The sequence below is a fragment of the Pseudopipra pipra genome, chromosome 1 (assembly GCF_036250125.1).
Source record: "Pseudopipra pipra isolate bDixPip1 chromosome 1, bDixPip1.hap1, whole genome shotgun sequence".
Classification (NCBI taxonomy): Eukaryota; Metazoa; Chordata; class Aves; order Passeriformes; family Pipridae; genus Pseudopipra; species Pseudopipra pipra.
The window spans coordinates 73,605,005-73,625,637 of record NC_087549.1 but is presented as its reverse complement, the minus strand read 5'-3'; the positions used below and the strand labels follow the sequence as shown (position 1 = coordinate 73,625,637).

The window sequence follows — 20,633 nt, the reverse complement described above, 5'->3', positions numbered from 1 at the left end:
TGAAAAATTTTCTTAAAACGATGTGAATCAGCACTGTGATTTCAAACAAAGGTAATGAGATCTGAAGCACAGGCAAGGTTGGCACTTATCAGGGTTTTAAACCCACCCGGCAAATAAGCATCACACAGCTGTTCGCTCACCCTCCCCTGGTAGGATAGAAGGTAGAATGAGAAAAGTAAGAAATGTCATGGACTGAGATAAAGACAGTTTAATAGGGAAAGCAAAGCCACGCACACGAAGAAAGCAAAACAAGGAATTCATTCACTGCTTCCCACAGTCACAGGTGTTCAGCCATCCCCAGGAAAACAGGGCTCCATCACGTGTAACGGTGATTTGGGAAGACACATGCTGTAACTCCAAACATTACCCCTTCCTTCTTCTTTCCCTGGCTAAATATGCTGAGCATGATGACATATAGTATGGAATGTCCCTTGGGTCAGTTGGGGTCAGCTGTCCCGGCTATGGCCTCTCCCAACTCCGAGTGACTACCCATTCTCCTCGCTGATGGGGTGAGGCGAGCAGAAAAGGCCTTGGCGCTGTGTGAGCTCTGCTCAGCAATAGCTAAAACATCCCTGTGTTATCCACGCCGTTTCCAGCACAAACGCAAAACACGGCTCCACACCGGCCGCTGTCAAGACAATTGACTCTACCCCCGCCAAAACCAGCACAGCGCTCTCCTCACACACGTGCCACTTCACACCTAGGTAGTTTGGCAGGACGCAACAAAGCGCAAGGTGTGAACAAGCCGATTAGCCGCTAATGACGGGTATTATCTGAAGCGCCACAAGCGGCCGACTCAGAATCACGCCGTCGACCGCCTGTGCCACTTTCCCTCGGCAATTAAAACAACGAGGGTGCCGTCAGACGGCACACGCCTCACCCGCCTGGGGCGGGCCCGGCGCGGCCGCGCTGGGGCGGTGGCGGCGCCGCCCCTCGGGGGGCGCGTCCTGGCGGCGGCCACGTTGACAGAGCGGGAGCGGGGCCGCGCCGTGCGGGGCACTGCGGGCGGTCCGGGCGCTGGCCGTGCTCGCTGTGCCGTCTCGGGGTGCGGGTTCGCGGTGCGGGAACGGCGCCGCTGCCGCAGTAAAAATGTCTTCGCCTCCCAAAGAGAAAGCAGAGACGCGGGCCGGACACCCTCCTGCTGGTACGGCCGCCGGTTCCCGTCTCTCCGCTCTTTCTCTTCCCACGCCGGGGGACGGGCCGGGGGGGGAGGGCCGTGGCGGCCGCGGGCCGGCGGGGCCGAGCGCCTCCGGGAGAGCCCGGCCGGGCGCAGTTCCCCGCGGAGCCACCGCTCTGCGCACTCCGGTGCCGCCCGGGGCTGAGCAGGGCGAGGTTGGCCTCGGGCGGGTCCCGCCGCAGGCAGTGCCGAACAGCCCCGGGGGGTTCCTTCTCTCCCTGCTGCCCGGGCGCCGCCGCCCGCAGCGACGTGTGGTGGTGGCGCTCTGGCCGCGGGAGGTGTGCTGTGGGATCCAGGTGGGATGGGATCCTGAGCCCTGCTCGCCATCGGCGCTCCCTGCCCTCCGGCAGCTTTCCCGGTGACGGGGCGACTCTCCCTTTCTCCCGGAGGACCTCCCTGGTTATGGACAAACCCTCATCGGGTGTGTGCAGCTTGGCGTCTCCGGGCTCCCACCCGGCACACTACGTTGTCTTCCACCGGCATCCCGCCCTCGAAAGGCGGGGGAGGCCTGGGGCTGGCGATGGTGGGAAGAGGAACGGGAACGGAGCAGTCTGGGTCACGGAGACGATGCTCCAACAGCGCAAACTGAGTGCGAGCAGACGCACTGCAAACTAGTAATACTGTAATAGTACGCTGTGCATCCATTTTGCCTGTGGGCGTCACGGTGTGAGTGCCAGAGCAGGCTGCGCGCTCCTGGCTGCAATTCTGGAGGCTGGCAGAGTAGGAAACAAGTAAAGCTGCTTATGAACTGCCCAGCAGAGGAGCTCTGTCGCGTTCCATCCCGCTGCTGCGTGCTCGTGGGAGAGCAGGTGGTCAGGGTAGGAGCTGTGTGTCACATTCAGTGGGACACCCATCTGCCGCCGTCCGTGGACGGCAGCTCCTCTCTGGCGAGCTTTTTTTTTTTTTTTTAAGTGTTTCAGTAGCAACTGTTGAAATTCTAAATTCACAGGTGGTAAGTTTTATATTCACATCAATTGAAGAGATTTAAAGCTAAATTTGTAAACGGTTGTTGAACCCTTATTTAATTCTACTCTTTTTATAATGAGGACCTGTGATTCCTCTAAACAGATATTAGAAGTGAGAAATCATGGCTTTACTTTGCATGGCAAATATAGTTCAGCAGTTGAGTTAAGCCAATCTCTTGGCTAAGCAGAGTCATCCTAGTCCTGCAGCCTCCCTTGTCATGGAGGAGCTTTGACCTGACTTCCTGTTGAGCTGCTTCAGGGAACCAAACCCAATGATTCCTCAATCTTTCCCAATGTTGACAGCTTTTGTTGCCATAGCTCTTGAGCTGGCTTCCTTGAGGTACAGGTCAGCTTCAGAGTGAAGGGATCATTAAGACCTGACACTGGTTTAGCTTTGTCTCCCAGCTACACTGTCAATGGCATATATTTTCATTTAGGTGCTTTACGACTGTATTTTTTGATGTCATTGCATGTTTGAGAGTGTTGCTTCAAAACCTGTCTTTTGAAACAGGTAGCATTTTTAAAAGACCTCTCTACACAAGACACTAGCGATGCATAGTGCAAAAGCATGACTGGAGTACAGTACAGGCTTCCTTTGCTGAGTATTTCAGTTTATTTTTTCTGTGTAAAACATGCCCACATATGAACTGAAGAACTTTTTCAGCCTTTTAAGGTCATTGGCATCCCTGTTATTTTTTTTGTATGTGTAAGCATGCACCAGTTGAGCTTTGGAAGGAAGGGGATTACCAAGTCTGTCTTTGAGGCTAGAAAAAACAACTAACACTATGTACAGAATCTTCAGGAAGAAGTTAAATTCCAGGATGCTTCTGCAAGAAGGTGGTTCTGAGCCGTCTGGCAGAGGAAAGTGGCCCTGTGTTCTTTTAACACTTAGGAAACCACAACAAATGTGCTGACTAGCAACAGTTTTTATATTTAGTGTGTGAAGCTAGGTTTTAATCCTCTATATCAAGCTGGTTTAGGTCCTTGAATATTAAAACAATGCAATAGGTCAGTCTGTAAGCAAGTTTTAATAAAATGAAAGTAAAAGATTTTTTACAAAAATAAATACAGGTGGAATTGTGTTCATAAATTACAAAGCAAGTTCCTAGCAAAGATGTGAATAAGGTATCTTGTTTGATAAATGGCTTAAAGGCTCAGGTTTTGCTGCATACAGTTGTATAAAGAGCCCTACCTGTAATTACAGATGTCTTACCCCACTGAGTATGATTTTGACACATAAAAGTTAGTAAGGATTAGGGTCATCAAATTAAAAGCAAAATTAGCAAATCCATTGTTTTTCATGTGCACGGTTGGCCCTCACTTACTGACTGCGTGCAGTCTGTTGGCTCCCTTTCTGCATTGATCTTTCACATATGGGGGAAGAAAAAGCACTTGAAAAGACAAAGGGTAATGAAATGGAAAGAAACCTCAAGACCTCAGGCTGCTAACAGGGTGTACGAAGTGACTTTTAACTTCTTTCTGAAATTTAAGTATTAAATATCTGTCTGTCGGTGAGATCAAATGCACTTGCATGTAATATGTTTCTGAGTAGGTTTGTACAGTCCCTCTAAAGAGCTGTGCTTAATTATGCTTTTAGTTGTTCATTTCTTTTGGTAGATACTGTGGAGGGACAAAGTGGTTGTGTTAATAGTTTATTTATGAAGCTTTACAATAGATTCATGAAAGTAGTTATGTGCTTTTTCCTGCACTAAAAAAAATATAGCTCTGAGCCAAGATTTCTATGAAATGAAGGTATATAATAACTCTTGCCTCTGTTCTTACTTTATTGGACACTAAGGTATGCTCCCTTAATCTTTCACAAGGGCATATTTTGTGTTTCCCTTTTCATGCATCTTATCATTGTAATGGAATCTGTTATTACACAGTACATAAGAAATAAATTTTCATGTTAATATTGAATACCATACTCAAGGAAAAGGGGAACCTGCTAAAACTCTTGGTTATAATCTGGATTTCTAAAAGTTCCTCCCCAGATGCTGTGACCAGCAGTCTATTAAGGGGAAACCTGCACTGTGAGTGAGCTGGGGCCAGTGCCATTGTTGATCTATAGTGCTTCTCTAGGTGCTTGGTACTTGCTCCAGCTCAGTGGGGTTTATTTCAGAATTCAGTCTCAGAGACTGGGAGGAGTATGAAATAAGCACAACAGTGGGGGGAGGAGAAGAAAAAGTAGAGTGCATTCCCACTCTAGATTGAAGGAGTAGTCATACCATTAAGAGGACCACGGGCTGGCATTCACAGGACAGACAGGGTAGTCCTGTCTGACTCTCAAGGGGGTGAAAACATGACAGATGGTAATTAAAAATCCAGAACTTGTCTCATATCCAGCAGTGAGGCAAACAGACTTGTTGCTCTTCTCAGAGCATGCTGGCAGATGATCTCTTCTTTACTTCACACTTTAGAGACTGGTGGTCTCTTGGCTGCCACCACCCCAGGGAGCTGTTCCTGGTCCCCTCTTGCTTAGCGCAAGTCCCTCCTAAGCTCTCCTCTTGCTCTTTAGCACAGGAGCTGCTTTCTTCCTAATGCCAACACATTTTTGTTGACACCATCCACTTCTGGGCACTGATTTCTGACAGCGTTCTGAAAGGTGGTTTATCATTTATTTAGGTCCTTTCTCTGCAGGATTTATTACAAGAAAATCTGAGCTCTTTTAAGGGTGATTTTTAAATGACAAATCGCCATGGTAAGCATCTGCCAAATTGTGTAGTAAATGCTAGGCAAGTACGAAATAGATGAATCCTCATAACTCCCAAGAAAATCTCCCAAAAGGAGTGGGTTTTTCTTTAGCTTGGTGGACGTAATCATAATTTTTTCTCTCTGTCTCTCTCCAATGTACTGTAGATTAGTTGAAACCTTTTGAAAAGGAAGGTGAATTTTGCTGCAAGAGTATTTTATCTTCTTAAGATAAATGTCTTGAAACTAGATTGGGTATGAGCATGCTGTGTCATGGGTGGCAGAAATGTACATCAGCTATATGTATAGAATGCTGATCTAATTATTTCACTTTTGGTCTCAGAAATGCACATGATTATGGCAGTTGTTTGCTGGATTCTTCTTTTGATTTCCCAGGTCTGCACAGTAACCTCAGATTACTAAGTATTATTAATTATGCACCAAAGTACTTTAAGGTGTCTATGTTATTCCTGCTGATATTAGTTCAAAAAAATCAGATTTAAAAAAAAACATTAAGTTGCTGCATTACTCAGTCACTATTATGCCTTTTAGTTGTCTGGCTATTTGCTTTTTAATCCCTGTTAATTCTTCATACAGACAAATCTGAACGTGTTAGCTGCATATCTTTTCCAGTGACAGATAAAGAGAAAACAAGTGGCTGGTGGCCTGATGATATACAATATGAGAAGAGAGAGATTTTAGACCACCTAAATTAGCACTAAATCTTCAGGTACTGATTTTTTACTTTCCTACGAGATGGTGAAGGACATGGAGATGTGTGTATTGTTCAGAGGTGCCGTTTGTAACCCTGGCAGATGTTGCTGTGGAGACAGCATCTTCCACAAAAAGTAATTTGAAATAAATAATAACTGATTGTGCAATGATGTTAAATATAGACATTAATTCAAATTATTAATTTGTAAATTAAGGTTAATAAAACATACCAATCACTTTCATTAACTGAGATATTAAAAGAAGACAGCACTTGGCAGAACTCTTGGTGTTTGCTTTTGCAAACAAACTGTAATTCCTGAGGAGCTTGCATCAAGAGAAATTAATTGGAATTTTAATTTTGCTTCACTTTAGACAACAAGAAATATAGCTTTTAAACTGTCTCTCCTTCCTTGTCCCATGTGAAACATTTCTCACCTATTGAAGTATAAGTTCTGGAGACAGAACACAAAATGATTAGTGATCTGGGTTTAGGGGTTGTTTTTTTTAATACATGGTAAGAGGACACAATTTTGATAGGTTCTGAAAGATATTTCTTTGGGTTTGTCTGTTGATTGCCTGACTTTAGTTAATGACCTTTATTGAATCAGAAGTTTGCCTTTCAAATATCATAAAAAGTTTAAAATCTGTTTTTAAAAAACAGGACCAAAGAGCTGTCACTTTCTCCTAGATCAGGTCAGTTTCTCTTTCCTAATTGCCTTCACACAGGCTGTAGAATTTATGCCCAGTGGTGTCCTGTCCATTGCTGTCCTGGTTAAGAATTGAGCACTAGACCTGTGTCTAGGTTTCAGGGATTAGCACTGAACTGCTGTGAGGTGCCCTAATCCCTCTGTGGCTGGGCACAGGAGGGCTGTCAGAAGTACAGCTTCCCCCAGGCATGCTGGCAAGCGCTTCAGCTTCTTCCAATGGCTGCTCTGGCATCCTGCTCACTCTGGCTGTGACATCTCTGCCGAATCTGACTAAGGCTTGCTGTGTCAAGGCAATGTGAAACACAAACCAGCGGGGTCTGTAGGTGGTTTTATTGACTTCTGACCGCTACACTGGTTTTCTTATGGGGTTGCTGATGGCAGTGTAACCCATCCAGTTAGCTAATGAGATGCATCATCTTGTCCTGTGCTGTCCTGTAAGTGTGTATAGCAATGGTTGAAGAAAAAAAAAGTACACTATTGAAACAGAAAGCAGATCAAGAGCAGCCTGCCTGTTGCTCTGCTTTGTAGCTGCAGTGTTAAGCCTGGCTTGGTTCCTGTTTTGTGTTGCGATTTGGAGTGGATAAGTGATGAACATAAGTGGATTTGCTTTCACTTCTTGTTTTGTGTTTCAAAGGGATGCTTTCACATTTGCATCATTTCTAAAACTAAATGATGCAAGCATTTGAAATGTTGTAAATGCTAATATGTTTTACAAAACAAAAAGCTCCATTCTAAATGCAAGTTAACAGTCCTTCTAAGCTTTGCTTTCTGTTACACTATTTCTAAAGTACTTTTTGTATAAATACTATTATTATAGATGTACTTTTTTAACTTGAAATGACAAGTAAGTTTCTTTGACCCTTCTTGTTCTATCAGAGTATTTAACATTCATGTTTGTGGCCTTTTGTGCAAGTCATTGCCTCAGTTTTCTTCTTTGGACTGCTGCAAGTTAATAAGAGGTGGAGGGGGAGTTAAAACAGCGTTGAGTTTTCTGAAATGATGTTGAAAGCAGATGATAAAATGACCTGCAGCTTCTCAGGATAAGCAAAGATGGCATGATGTAAAAGAGAATGGCAGATGTGGTCCTGAAGTAGCTGTTCCTCAGGCTTGCCGCTTTTTACACTTCAGGCCCTTTTTTCAAACTGTAATTACCATTAAACTACTCTGTAAAGTATCAGGAAGCAAGAGGGGAGAGTCATGCTTAAAACTTTCTTCTTACGGTATTTTGACTGAGGTTTGTTTTGTCTGTTTAATTTTCATTCCAGTGAAAGCTGGTGGGATGCGGATTGTGCAGAAACACCCACACAATTCTGATGCCAAAGAAGAAAAAGATAAGGATGACCAAGACTGGGAAACCAGCAGGTGAGCACTTTTGATTTGGTGCATGTGCTACAGTGAATTTCCATGACCTTGAGCCTTATCACCAGTTTGCTTTCCTTGTAAATAGCAAACCAAAGATACGGTTGGTTTTGTATCATAAAGCAGTAGCAAGTTAGACACTCCTTCAAGAGAATTGGAGAATTTGGGAATTTTCACATCACGAAGCCTCTTTTAAATGATCCTGCCAGGTAAGAGAAGATTGGAGAAAAAAGTACAGTTAAAGTAAAACCTCAGCTTTCCTAAAATGTCTGAATTCAGACTGTGGAGAAGCACATTTGGACATAAGCATTGCGCTGTCAATTCATATGAGATGGTCTTGCTGTGTGCTGGGTGATTCCTTTTACCCTGTAGTCCCTATCCTTTCTCTGTGAGATATTTGACAATATGGTGCTTTTGAAAAGACAAGTAAAAATAAATGGTGTTAATATTATCTGTTTTTATTTTAGATGGGAATCTATCAGTTTTGGTGGTGGCAAACACTAAGACAGCAGTTACTTAGCAGTTTTAAGTAGATTTATTGGATTACTGCTGTTTAGAAAGCAGGGAGGTTCAATGAACTGTTGCGGTACTTCTGTTCCTACAAAAGCCACCTAGTTTTGTGCTATTTTCCGTGGCTAGATGTTTTTCTTTGTAGCCAGGACTATATTTACCTGAAATGTTTATCTACTAACTTACTGCCTGGGATTGTTCTTGGTATTTGCTCAACTTAAAAAAACCCTGAGATCTGTTCTTGTGCTTTGGTAAGTAGACTGACTTATATTTATTTTACATGTAGAACAATGGCATTGTGAAAATGTCTGTATAAATAAAAACAAAGGTGTTTATTTACTAAATCACAACTGGAATAAGAAGAGAAAAGTAATTTTAATTAATATATTCAAATACAATGCAGGAAAACTATACTTTATGTCCTTTCTTCATCAGTCAAATTGGTCATCTTGTAATTCTTCTCAGTGGCATATAAGTTGAAAGAGTCTGTACTGCAATCAAGTTTTGACTTAAGTAAGAAATTGTTTCTTGGGGTCAATTTAAACTTTGCTTGGGGATACATCATTTTATTTAAGGTGTGGTTGTGGTGGGTTGACCTTGACTGTACAACAGATGTCCACCAAGCTGTTCTATTACTCCCCTACTCAGCAGGATGAGGAGGGAGAAAACAAGATGGAAAAAACCCCATGGGTCAAGACAAAGACAGTTTAATAAAGCAAAAGAAAGCCCATGTTGCACAGAAGCAAAGGAAAACAAAATATTTATTCACTATGTCCTTTCAGCAGACGATGTCCACCACTTCCTGCGTAGCATGGCTTCAGTACATGTAGTGATTGCTCTGGAAGAAAACATGGTGATAATGAATGCTCCCTGTCTCCTCCCCGTCCTTTCTCCCAGCTTTTATTGCTGAGCAGATGGTATGGAATATCCCTTTGGTCAGTTAGGGTCAACTGTCCTGACTGTGTCCCCTCCCAAGATATTGCCCACCCATAGCCTGCTGGTGAGAGGGTGGTGGTGGAGAGACAGCCTAGGTGCTGTGGAAGCACTGCTCAGCAGTGGCCAAAACACTCGTGTGTTGTCAGCAGCTTTCCAGCTACCAATGCAAAGCACAACACAGAAAAGGCTGCTATGGTGAGAATTAACCACCTCATCCAGACAAAGCACAGCATTATGTACCTTCTTATTCTTATCTTTATCTTATCTTATTCGTATTCTTATCTTATCACCCTCATGGTGAGGGTGCCTGATTAGGATCCAAATGAGAAGACTTCTTGTATCTGTTCACAGACCTAAGCCTCTGTTACGATATAGCATGTGCTTTATTCCTTTCTTGGAGAAAGATTATGTTTCCCTCTCTCACTCAAATAGTGCAGGGAAAAGTTAAAATTTAATCTTGATATTTGTGGCTGTGTTTGCTGTAGCAGGTGCTGTGGCACAATAGAAGCCCATTTGTGGGGGTAAACAGTGGGTGCTGAGGACTTAATGTTCATACTGTGTGTGTTTTGGAGATTACTTAGTTTGGCTTTCTGGACTGAAGGACCAATCCTAGTTGGCATGTGTTAGGTGTCTCCTTGGTCTATGTGTTCCACTTTAGCATTATCTTCAGAGAATCCGGGTGAACTGGCCTGAGACCAATCCACAATGTGAAACAAAGCCTGGGCAACAGAATGATTGGGGGAGGGCTGCGCTCCTGATCTGTAGATGCTAGCAAAGACACACTGTATATTAGTATTGTAAAGCAGGTCTGTGAGCAAATTTTATGCTTTTATGGCAGAGGAGATAGTTTAATGACCTCTAGAGCTACCTTATTTAATTAGAGAATAGTTAGCTGTTACACATCATAAAATTCATTCCCTTGTCTACTTGATCAGTTGATTGTCAAAATATGTACTTGGAGTGTGCTCTTTGCTTTGGTTTTATGTGGAGGATACATTGTTGGTCTGTATTAGGCACTTGTGCATACAGTTTTCTTGAGCCTATATGTTAAAACAGAAAGCACTGGGCTAAACTATTTTATTTCTTTGATCTAATCCTCTTTAAAAAGAAAGCAGCGGGGGGACATAAAGAGCATAGTTAGGTGGGAACTAACATGAGTTATAATACAAAACAGTAAGTTGGTTTACAACTTGAGAGAAGTTGTTTTCCTGAACCTTTTGTGTATGTGAGGGGAAGGGTTTAATGTGCCTGTTGTAGGCTCCTGTGGGAATACTTGCACTGCTCTGGTGTTAGTACAAGCTATAGATGTGAGAAAGAATGTATTTAGCCGAAGACAGAATAAGCAAGCTTCACAGGCCACAGTACATAAAGTTGTTGTTGTTAGTCAGAATTAAATTATGTTTGCAGCATGTCAACTGCTTTTGTGCTGGAAGGTGCAGTCCCCCGGAGTTTGTGTCTGTTCCTGGTGATTCACAGTGCCCTTTGAATATCCTTGGATTTCTGATGCCTGTGGAGACTGGTTTATCAGGAGATGGGGATGGGTTTGTCAGGAGAGGAGAAGTGAGCATTCTGTTCTGCTTTCTTCAGCACCAATGTACTTGTGGGGCTTTGCTAGCTGATATTTTATGTCCCTTTGCTAAGCAGATATGGAGACATCTGTGTTTTTAACTTTCTACTCTCATGTTTTTAGTCTTTGCCATTTTAAGGTAGTATTGTTGATATGATGCAATTTTTACTCCCTATTGCATTCAAAGTTAAAAAGAGCAAACAGCCCTTCAGGAAATCTGTATCAGGTGATATGGCCAGCTGACAATGATGTAGAAGAAAAGAATAAAACAGAAGAGTAATTTGTTTGTGAAGAGGGAGGGTAGAATGACTAAGTCATTATTTTAATCTCATTGCAGGCTTACTTGAGGACAGATTAGTGGAACTGACAGTAAATGGAAGCAGAAGAATTCAGTCTCTCCCAGGGTTCTCTGGGAATTCTGAGAGCACATGTCCTCCCCATGATGGCACAAATCCGAGCACTTGCTCAGCAAGAAGGCTTTCGGCTGGGGTTCATGGGAGTATTTGTGGCTTCAGAGACAGCATTGTTTTTGCAGCCTGATTGCAGAAAAAGTTGTTGTGTCAATGTTTCTAGTCTTAAAGTAAACAAAGCTGATACAGGTGAACACCCCTGACATAGCTAACTGTGCTGTGATAAAGATGAGTTTAACATTCACTAGTTATATCTTATTTGACATTTATTTTTCTCAGTTGTTTAGCAACTTTTAGCTCATTTCATGAAGATAGGGAGACTTGTCATAATGGTGATTCGTGATCCCTTAAAACAGTATGTGGTAAGACAATTTTATACAAATTTAAACCTTTCCTGTGAGGCAGTTCTCAGCCTTGAGTGGTAGAAATAATTTTATGTGTCTGGTATAAATAGAGTTTTACTTAAAGAGGAATGGCTGGATATGATTATATAGAGAAGACTTGATGAAAGAAGGGAGAAGTTGCATTGTTTGGTTTAGGTGAACTAAAGATGTGGCATCTCCAAAAGCCAGTGACACCCCTTTGGTCAAGGTGTCAGTAGTAAACTGGACTGTGAGGTGGGTTTCTTGGCACATGTGTTCAAGACAGGAGTGACTTTGATCAGCCAGTTGGAGATAGGATACTGGCTGGATGAACTTCTGGACTGATCCATTACTGTTTTTCTTATGTTTTTGTAATTGCTTGTCGCTTGTGTTGATTTGGATTTTTTTATATGGTTGCAGTTTTTATTGATTGAAAGTCCTACTGATTGCTGCCGGAAGTTTTTTTGTGGTGCTGGAGGAAGGTGAAACTTATAATTAGAAGTATGGTTATGAATCAAAATCATCATTTTTCAGGACCGTATGTTGTCATAGAAATTATTTGGAATAACTAGGCTACTCATAGTCTTGGGCTCTATTAAAAGCCCATTAATGCATGTTTAACTGAGATTTGCAGTATCATGTGCATTCCTGAGCCAGCATCTGACTCTTGACGTAATAAATACTCCTGAAAGACAGATAATTTGAAGTGAGAGCTGCTTGTTCAGTTTTGCACAAGAGATTCATTAATTGTAATTCTGGGATCTCAAGAAGAAGAAACTATAATTATTTATCAACATCAGGATATATAAAAAAAAACCTTTAAAAAAGCAAATATCAGGCTTATTTTTAACAAACAGGGTAAACTGCAAAGGCTTTTATGTTTAAAGACTTTCATGCTCTTTTGTTATATTTCTGAAACAAAGTGGGTAATTACAGTGATTTAACTACTCAATATAAATTCTCTGGAGTGGTTTCTCTATATATGTAAATTGTATATGATTTGTATCTTAAACTTACCTGGAGATTATGAACCCAGAATTATATTTGACTTACCCATCAGCTCTAGAAAGAATAAATTATGCAGTCTGGATTTTAATTCAGTTTACAATGTGGATATTTGCTTTGGTTATATTCACTGGGTAAAAGAAAAAAGAAAAAAAATGAGAGCGTAATTTAGAATGTGGTGACTCAAAAGTAAAATCATGCTAATGAAGCATATGGGTGCTCATATGTTAAAGAGCTACTCTTGGTACTTAGTTACATGGTGAGAGAGGAGTTGCTGAAGGCCCCTGATATCCTTCAGCTCAGTGTTACTTGTTAAGTCTGAATATGCTAGTGAAGCTGAACCTCCTTTTTTCTTTTGGAAGTGCAGTGGAAATCTCAAATTTGTCTGCAGATAAATGCTTTCAATCAAGAGTAAATTTGTTTTTCCTTTCCCTTACTTTGCTCTGTTGCAACTGACAAGAAGTAAGCTGTAGGCATTATTTCCATTTTTTTTTCATTTGCCACTGCAGATTCTCCTGTCACTAAAATGTGTTTAGGCCGCTCCCGCGGTTCTCGCGCGGCCGCGGGGCCGCTCCCGCGGTTCTCGCGCGGCCGCGGGGCCGCTCCCGCGGTTCTCGCGCGGCCGCGGGGCCGCTCCCGCGGTTCTCGCGCGGCCGCGGGGCCGCTCCCGCGGTTCTCGCGCGGCCGCGGGGCCGCTCCCGCGGTTCTCGCGCGGCCGCGGGGCCGCTCCCGCGGTTCTCGCGCGGCCGCGGGGCCGCTCCCGCGGTTCTCGCGCGGCCGCGGGGCCGCTCCCGCGGTTCTCGCGCGGCCGCGGGGCCGCTCCCGCGGTTCTCGCGCGGCCGCGGGGCCGCTCCCGCGGTTCTCGCGCGGCCGCGGGGCCGCTCCCGCGGTTCTCGCGCGGCCGCGGGGCCGCTCCCGCGGTTCTCGCGCGGCCGCGGGGCCGCTCCCGCGGTTCTCGCGCGGCCGCGGGGCCGCTCCCGCGGTTCTCGCGCGGCCGCGGGGCCGCTCCCGCGGTTCTCGCGCGGCCGCGGGGCCGCTCCCGCGGTTCTCGCGCGGCCGCGGGGCCGCTCCCGCGGTTCTCGCGCGGCCGCGGGGCCGCTCCCGCGGTTCTCGCGCGGCCGCGGGGCCGCTCCCGCGGTTCTCGCGCGGCCGCGGGGCCGCTCCCGCGGTTCTCGCGCGGCCGCGGGGCCGCTCCCGCGGTTCTCGCGCGGCCGCGGGGCCGCTCCCGCGGTTCTCGCGCGGCCGCGGGGCCGCTCCCGCGGTTCTCGCGCGGCCGCGGGGCCGCTCCCGCGGTTCTCGCGCGGCCGCGGGGCCGCTCCCGCGGTTCTCGCGCGGCCGCGGGGCCGCTCCCGCGGTTCTCGCGCGGCCGCGGGGCCGCTCCCGCGGTTCTCGCGCGGCCGCGGGGCCGCTCCCGCGGTTCTCGCGCGGCCGCGGGGCCGCTCCCGCGGTTCTCGCGCGGCCGCGGGGCCGCTCCCGCGGTTCTCGCGCGGCCGCGGGGCCGCTCCCGCGGTTCTCGCGCGGCCGCGGGGCCGCTCCCGCGGTTCTCGCGCGGCCGCGGGGCCGCTCCCGCGGTTCTCGCGCGGCCGCGGGGCCGCTCCCGCGGTTCTCGCGCGGCCGCGGGGCCGCTCCCGCGGTTCTCGCGCGGCCGCGGGGCCGCTCCCGCGGTTCTCGCGCGGCCGCGGGGCCGCTCCCGCGGTTCTCGCGCGGCCGCGGGGCCGCTCCCGCGGTTCTCGCGCGGCCGCGGGGCCGCTCCCGCGGTTCTCGCGCGGCCGCGGGGCCGCTCCCGCGGTTCTCGCGCGGCCGCGGGGCCGCTCCCGCGGTTCTCGCGCGGCCGCGGGGCCGCTCCCGCGGTTCTCGCGCGGCCGCGGGGCCGCTCCCGCGGTTCTCGCGCGGCCGCGGGGCCGCTCCCGCGGTTCTCGCGCGGCCGCGGGGCCGCTCCCGCGGTTCTCGCGCGGCCGCGGGGCCGCTCCCGCGGTTCTCGCGCGGCCGCGGGGCCGCTCCCGCGGTTCTCGCGCGGCCGCGGGGCCGCTCCCGCGGTTCTCGCGCGGCCGCGGGGCCGCTCCCGCGGTTCTCGCGCGGCCGCGGGGCCGCTCCCGCGGTTCTCGCGCGGCCGCGGGGCCGCTCCCGCGGTTCTCGCGCGGCCGCGGGGCCGCTCCCGCGGTTCTCGCGCGGCCGCGGGGCCGCTCCCGCGGTTCTCGCGCGGCCGCGGGGCCGCTCCCGCGGTTCTCGCGCGGCCGCGGGGCCGCTCCCGCGGTTCTCGCGCGGCCGCGGGGCCGCTCCCGCGGTTCTCGCGCGGCCGCGGGGCCGCCCCGGGGTCCCGCGCGGGGCCGCCCCGGGGTCCCGCGCGGGGCCGCCCCGGGGTCCCGCGCGGGGCCGCCCCGGGGTCCCGCGCGGGGCCGCCCCGGGGTCCCGCGCGGGGCCGCCCCGGGGTCCCGCGCGGGGCCGCCCCGGGGTCCCGCGCGGGGCCGCCCCGGGGTCCCGCGCGGGGCCGCCCCGGGGTCCCGCGCGGGGCCGCCCCGGGGTCCCGCGCGGGGCCGCCCCGGGGTCCCGCGCGGGGCCGCCCCGGGGTCCCGCGCGGGGCCGCACCCGGTCCCCTCCCCCCCCAGCGGGAAAGGAGAGAGGGAGCTTCGCCGGCGCGACCTTGTGCCCTCGTGCGAAAGGAGAGAGAGGAGAATTGAAGCCTCGGAATACACAGAGGTTTGCCGGTCTGGTTTGGGGAGGGGGGGGTAACAAGGAGGCTGTGGGGGTCCTCGGACTGGAGGGTGGTCAGGTAAGTAGTGCGTGGGAAGATATGAGGAAACACGGTGGGGGGAGGACAAGATCAGAGTGGATAATAGTTTCCTCTGGGGCTTGGAGATCTTGGTCGGGCTGGGGCCTAGAGAGGGCCTCGAGCCCTAGATGGGTATGGTGGCCAGAACAGTTTCGCTCGTTTGTTTGTTTTTGGTTCACCCGTGGCTACTGCCCAGGTTTGGTATGTCCTGGATTTATCTGTTACATCCTGTAAGGTTGGTCAGGACAAAGGGCTGATCCCGGGTGCTTCCCTGGGATTGAATATAGACAGATGGCAGAAAACTAGGTAGTGTAAGACTTGGCCTAATCGTTTTTAATAGTAAGAATGCAACCTGTATACCCCTATGTGGTTGCGAGCTACGCTGGCGATGGTACATGCCTTTGGTAGGGTCGCCCATGCCAGACAGGTCAAAACTATAGGGTCAGATACAATAAATCTGTGGGTAGGATGAGCTCATTAGCCTTCTGGCAGTCATCCTAGGAGAAGGACAACTCTAATCCCAAACCCGGGCAGATGGAGCTCGCTTAGCCCTGTAAGGCCATCCATCTAAGAGAAGGTCACTCTAATCAAACCTACATCCTGAGGACCTCACTGCCACCGTCCAAGCTCGCTCGGCCCTGGCAGATGAACCTCAGGACTAAAGGGTGGGTTCAGTTCCGCGCATACTGCATCTCACCTAAAAAATCCATTGCGCAGGCTTGAAGGCTTTACCCGCATGCAAAAAGTCCTGTAGCGACGGGCGAGGGTCGTAACGGCAGGTGAAAGATGCACTGGGAGCCGCAGACTCAACCCTGCATGCAGGCGGTTCAGGATATTGGTCATTTGAGACTGACCGGAGATGACAGTCTCTTGAGGCAGCACCCTGAACGACCAAGCAGCCTTTCCAAGGACAGCACTGCTTGCTCCACTCGGAGAGGGGCCTAGAAAAGGTGGCCTAAACAAAGCTCATCTCCACTTTCACCCGGTTGGTTAACCGCAGACCAACGGGCATCTTCCTCCAATGCGGTCGCACAAAGAAAAGTCAAAGGCACGCACCTGCCTCCAAAGGTGTACCTAAATTAACTCTAGCATGTTGGAACATCAGAACCATGCTCGATTCTGCAGATAGCGGACGTCCTGAGCGTCGGTCTGCCCTAATTGCCCATGAGCTGGCTCGTCTCAACATCGACATTGCCGCTCTCAGTGAAGTTCGCCTTCATGAAGAAGGCAGCCTCAGAGAACATGGTGCCGGTTACACACTCTTTTGGTCAGGCAAGCCCAGAACCGAAAAACACCTCTCAGGAGTCGGCTTCATGATCAAAAACTCTATTGTTCCTAAACTCGAAAATCTGCCGACAGGTCACTCTGACCGCATTATCTCCCTACGCCTTCCACTAAACAACAAGCAACATGTTGTCATCTTTAGTATATACGCCCCAACTCTCCAAGCTGACCCTGCTGAAAAAGATAAATTTTACACTGACCTGCGCCTCCTTACCCAAAAGGTCCCTGCAGACGATAAGATCATTATCCTTGGTGATTTCAACGCCAGAGTAGGCAAGAATTTTGAAGCTTGGAAAGGTGTATTAGGCAAGCATGGTGTTGGAAACTGCAATGATAATGGTCGACTTCTGCTAGAATTCTGTGCAGAGCAACAACTCACCATCACTAATACTATCTTTCAGCAGAAAGATAGTCTGAAGACAACCTGGATGCACCCCCGTTCTAAGCATTGGCACCTCATCGATTACGTCCTGGTGCGACGGAGAGATGTCCGCGATGTCCACCATACCCGCGTGATGCCCAGCGCAGAATGCCAAACAGACCATCGGCTGGTGCGCTGTAAACTCAATTTCAAGATCAAAATCAAACCAAAAAGGGGCAGCATCCCAAGGAGAAAACTCCAAGTTAACAATCTCCAATCAGCCACAGTAAGAGACAGTTTCCAGGCAAACCTTCAAACTAAGCTCGATAACATTCCCAAAAATTCTGCAGATTCCTCTCCTGAAACAATCTGGCATCATATTAAAAACAGCATCCTGCAATCCTCCGAAGAATCCTTAGGGTTCTCCCTCAAGAAGAACAAGGATTGGTTTGACGAAAACAACCAAGAAATCCAAGACTTGTTGAGGAAGAAGAGAACCGCCCACCAAGCACACCTTGCACTGCCATCCTGTCACGCAAGAAAAGCAGCCTTTCGTCTCGCATGCAGCAAGCTCCAACAGAAACTCCGTGACATCCAGAACAAATGGTGGATTGACCTAGCTGAAAAAACTCAATTATGCGCAGATACAGGTGATCACAAAGGCTTCTATGAGGCCTTGAAAACAGCATACGGGCCTACATACCAGGTACAAAGCCCTCTACTCAGCGCTGATGGTCAAACACTTCTGACAGATAAAACCTCCATTCTGAATCGATGGTCTGAACACTTTCAGACTCTTTTCAGTACCAACCGCACAGTCCAAGACTCAGCAATTCAGTCCATCACACAACAACCAGTAAAGTATGAATTGGATACTGCCCCCACTTTAGGAGAAACCCTCAAGGCCATACAGCAGGTGAAAATTGGCAAGGCAGCTGGGATTGATGGAATTCCACCTGAAATCTGGAAACATGGGGGCCCTGCACTCCACACCAAATTCCATGAGTTCGTGGTGCGCTGTTGGGAACTCGGCGAACTACCATCTGACCTTCGTGATGCAGTCATCATCACCTTGTATAAGAAGAAAGGAATTAAATCTGACTGCTCAAACTATCGTGGTATTACTCTGCTCTCCATTGCTGGCAAAATCCTGGCAAGAATACTCTTGAACAGACTAATACCCACTATAGCAGAAGGTATCCTTCCTGAAAGTCAGTGTGGTTTCAGAGCCAACAGGAGCACCACAGACATGGTATTTGTCCTCAGACAACTGCAAGAGAAGTGTAGGGAACAGAACAAAGGTCTTTATGTAACCTTTGTCGACCTCACTAAGGCTTTTGACACTGTGAGCAGAAAAGGTCTGTGGCAGATTTTGGAACGTTTAGGTTGTCCCCCTAAATTCCTCAAAATGATCATCTCACTCCATGAGGATCAGCATGGCCAAGTCAGATATGGCAACACACTTTCTGAGCCCTTTTTAATTAAGAATGGTGTGAAACAAGGCTGCGTTCTCGCTCCTACCCTATTCACCGTCTTCTTTAGCATGATGCTCCAAAGGGCCACAGCAGACCTCAATGATCAGGACGGTATCTACATTCGATACCGTACTGATGGAAGTCTATTCAATCTAAGGCGACTGAAGGCCCACACTAAGACCTTAAACCATCTTGTCCGGGAGCTGCTTTATGCTGATGACGCCGCCCTTGTTGCCCACACAGAAGCAGCTCTGCAGCGTTTAACATCCTGCTTTGCAGATGCTGCTGAGCTCTTTGGGCTGGAAGTCAGCTTAAAGAAGACAGAGGTCCTCCATCAGCCTGCACCTCAGGATGTCCCCCATCATCCTCACATCACCATTGGTCAATCAGAGCTCAAATCAGTCCAACAGTTTAATTACCTCGGTAGCCTCATCTCCTCAGACGGTAAGATTGACGGAGAGATAGACAACAGATTAGCAAAGGCATATAGTGCTTTTGGAAAACTCCATAAAAGAGTATGGCGTAATAAACACTTGAAGAAAAGCACCAAGATCAGTGTTTACAAAGCCATAGTGTTGTCTACTCTCTTATATGGATCTGAATCATGGGTCATCTACCGCCACCACCTGCGTCTCTTAGAACGCTTCCATCAACGCTGCCTCCGTACAATTCTAAACATCCACTGGTCAGACTATGTCACCAACACATCTGTTCTAGAGCAAGCAGCTATCACAAGTATTGAGGCCATGCTGATGAGAACACAGCTGCGTTGGGCAGGGCATGTCTCAAGGATGAAGGACCACCGCCTCCCTAAGATCTTGCTTTACGGTGAACTTGCCAGTGGCTGCCGCATGAGAGGAGCCCCGAAGAAAAGATACAAGGACTCCCTGAAACAACATCTCAGCCTTGGCCATATTGATCACCATAACTGGTCTACTCTGGCCTCAAATCGGGAGGCCTGGAGACACACCATCTATAACGCAGCTGATGCCTTTGAGAAAGCACGCAGGATCACCCTCGAGGAAAAAAGGCAACGCAGAAAGAACCGTGTATTGCAGAATACACCATCTAAGGAGTCTTTCTGCTGTGCCTTTTGCAATCGGATATGTCTGTCACGGATTGGCCTCATAAGCCACCAGCGCGCCTGTAGCAAATGTGGATAGAGCCTTCCCAAATCTTCGTTCGCGAAGCCCAGCCATGATGAAAATGTGTTTAATTTTTTGCCTCGTAAGGACCCTTGTTGATCAAACTTCTGACAGAGTTTAAAAAATATAAAGTGGATTATATAGTTAAGCTATTAGAGAAGATTTGTATGTTTGTTTACACCCTGAATATGGAAATGCTTGAAACTATTTCTACTCACTGTATTTTACCCTATTGTTCTGGAGCAAAAATTGTAGAGTCAGAGTTCTGACCCTTTAACTTGGGAGTAACTGCTCTTCAGCACAGCTAGAATCTGGGAAATGATGTCTAGTGTTCAGCTTGCTTGCGCTCAAGGAAGTAGTTTCCACCATGGTAGGTAATCTGATGATGTAGGGTCAACAGGTGTTTCACTGAGGGAAATCTTAAGAGTTCTAAGTAAAAAAAGAAAAAAAATTACAGCTGGTTGAACATGTAAATCAAACCTCTGCGAACAGGTAGCATTGTACTTCCATAAATACTCAGAGTGAACAGTCCATTAATGTCTCTCCCATGTTCACCAACATAAAGCTGAAAAAGACCTCACGACCTCTGTTTGTGCATCTGTAAAACCAAACTACTGGAAACATAAGCTGGCATTGACTCAGCATGGTGAATATTTAAGGTTAAAAGGAAGAGACAGGTCAGGGCAGATAGACTGCTACATCTTCTGCTTAAGTTTTTGAAGAGGAAATTTGTGACTTTGGTGGACAGAGGACCAACTGAGTCTCCCTTTCTGGCAACAGAGCCGCTTAAGTGTTGGCTTCTAAGGTCTCTTGCGCTATTGTGTCAGAGCTTCAGGCAGCTCTGAAAGAGTGAACTGATACTCTGTACAAGCATCTGTCATCAATATACAGATCCTCTTCTTTGATGGAATTAAAATATCTCCCACCATATTTCTAAACCACCTTCCCTCCCCCAGCCCCCCCACTCTTTGGAGCCTAATTCTGTTACCTCTATGAACTGATGCAGCTTTGCACAGAGATTATGTTCACAGACTGTATTGTCATTTTACACTTGACATAGAAAAACTGTAACTTGATTATATGTGTGGATATAATGGATATGAATCGAAGATTTTTATTCCTGTCCTTGACCTTTGAGCTCTTGTTACTCAGATGTGGAGCTTTGGAGGCAATTGGGCTGGTAAAAAAAAAAAAA

General features: G+C 48.1%; 1 protein-coding gene across 1 annotated transcript in view; it reads left to right on the top strand.

Moving 5' to 3' along the window:
* Positions 1-940: 940 nt before the first annotated feature.
* DAP (death associated protein) overlaps positions 941-20,633 on the top strand; it is a 57,535-nt gene continuing 37,842 nt past the window's right edge. The window contains exons 1-2 of the mRNA XM_064661447.1: positions 941-1,144; positions 7,520-7,616. Coding sequence (XP_064517517.1) covers positions 1,090-1,144; positions 7,520-7,616 — 152 coding nt within the window. The 5' untranslated portion in view covers positions 941-1,089. The remainder of the gene's footprint in view (positions 1,145-7,519; positions 7,617-20,633) is intronic.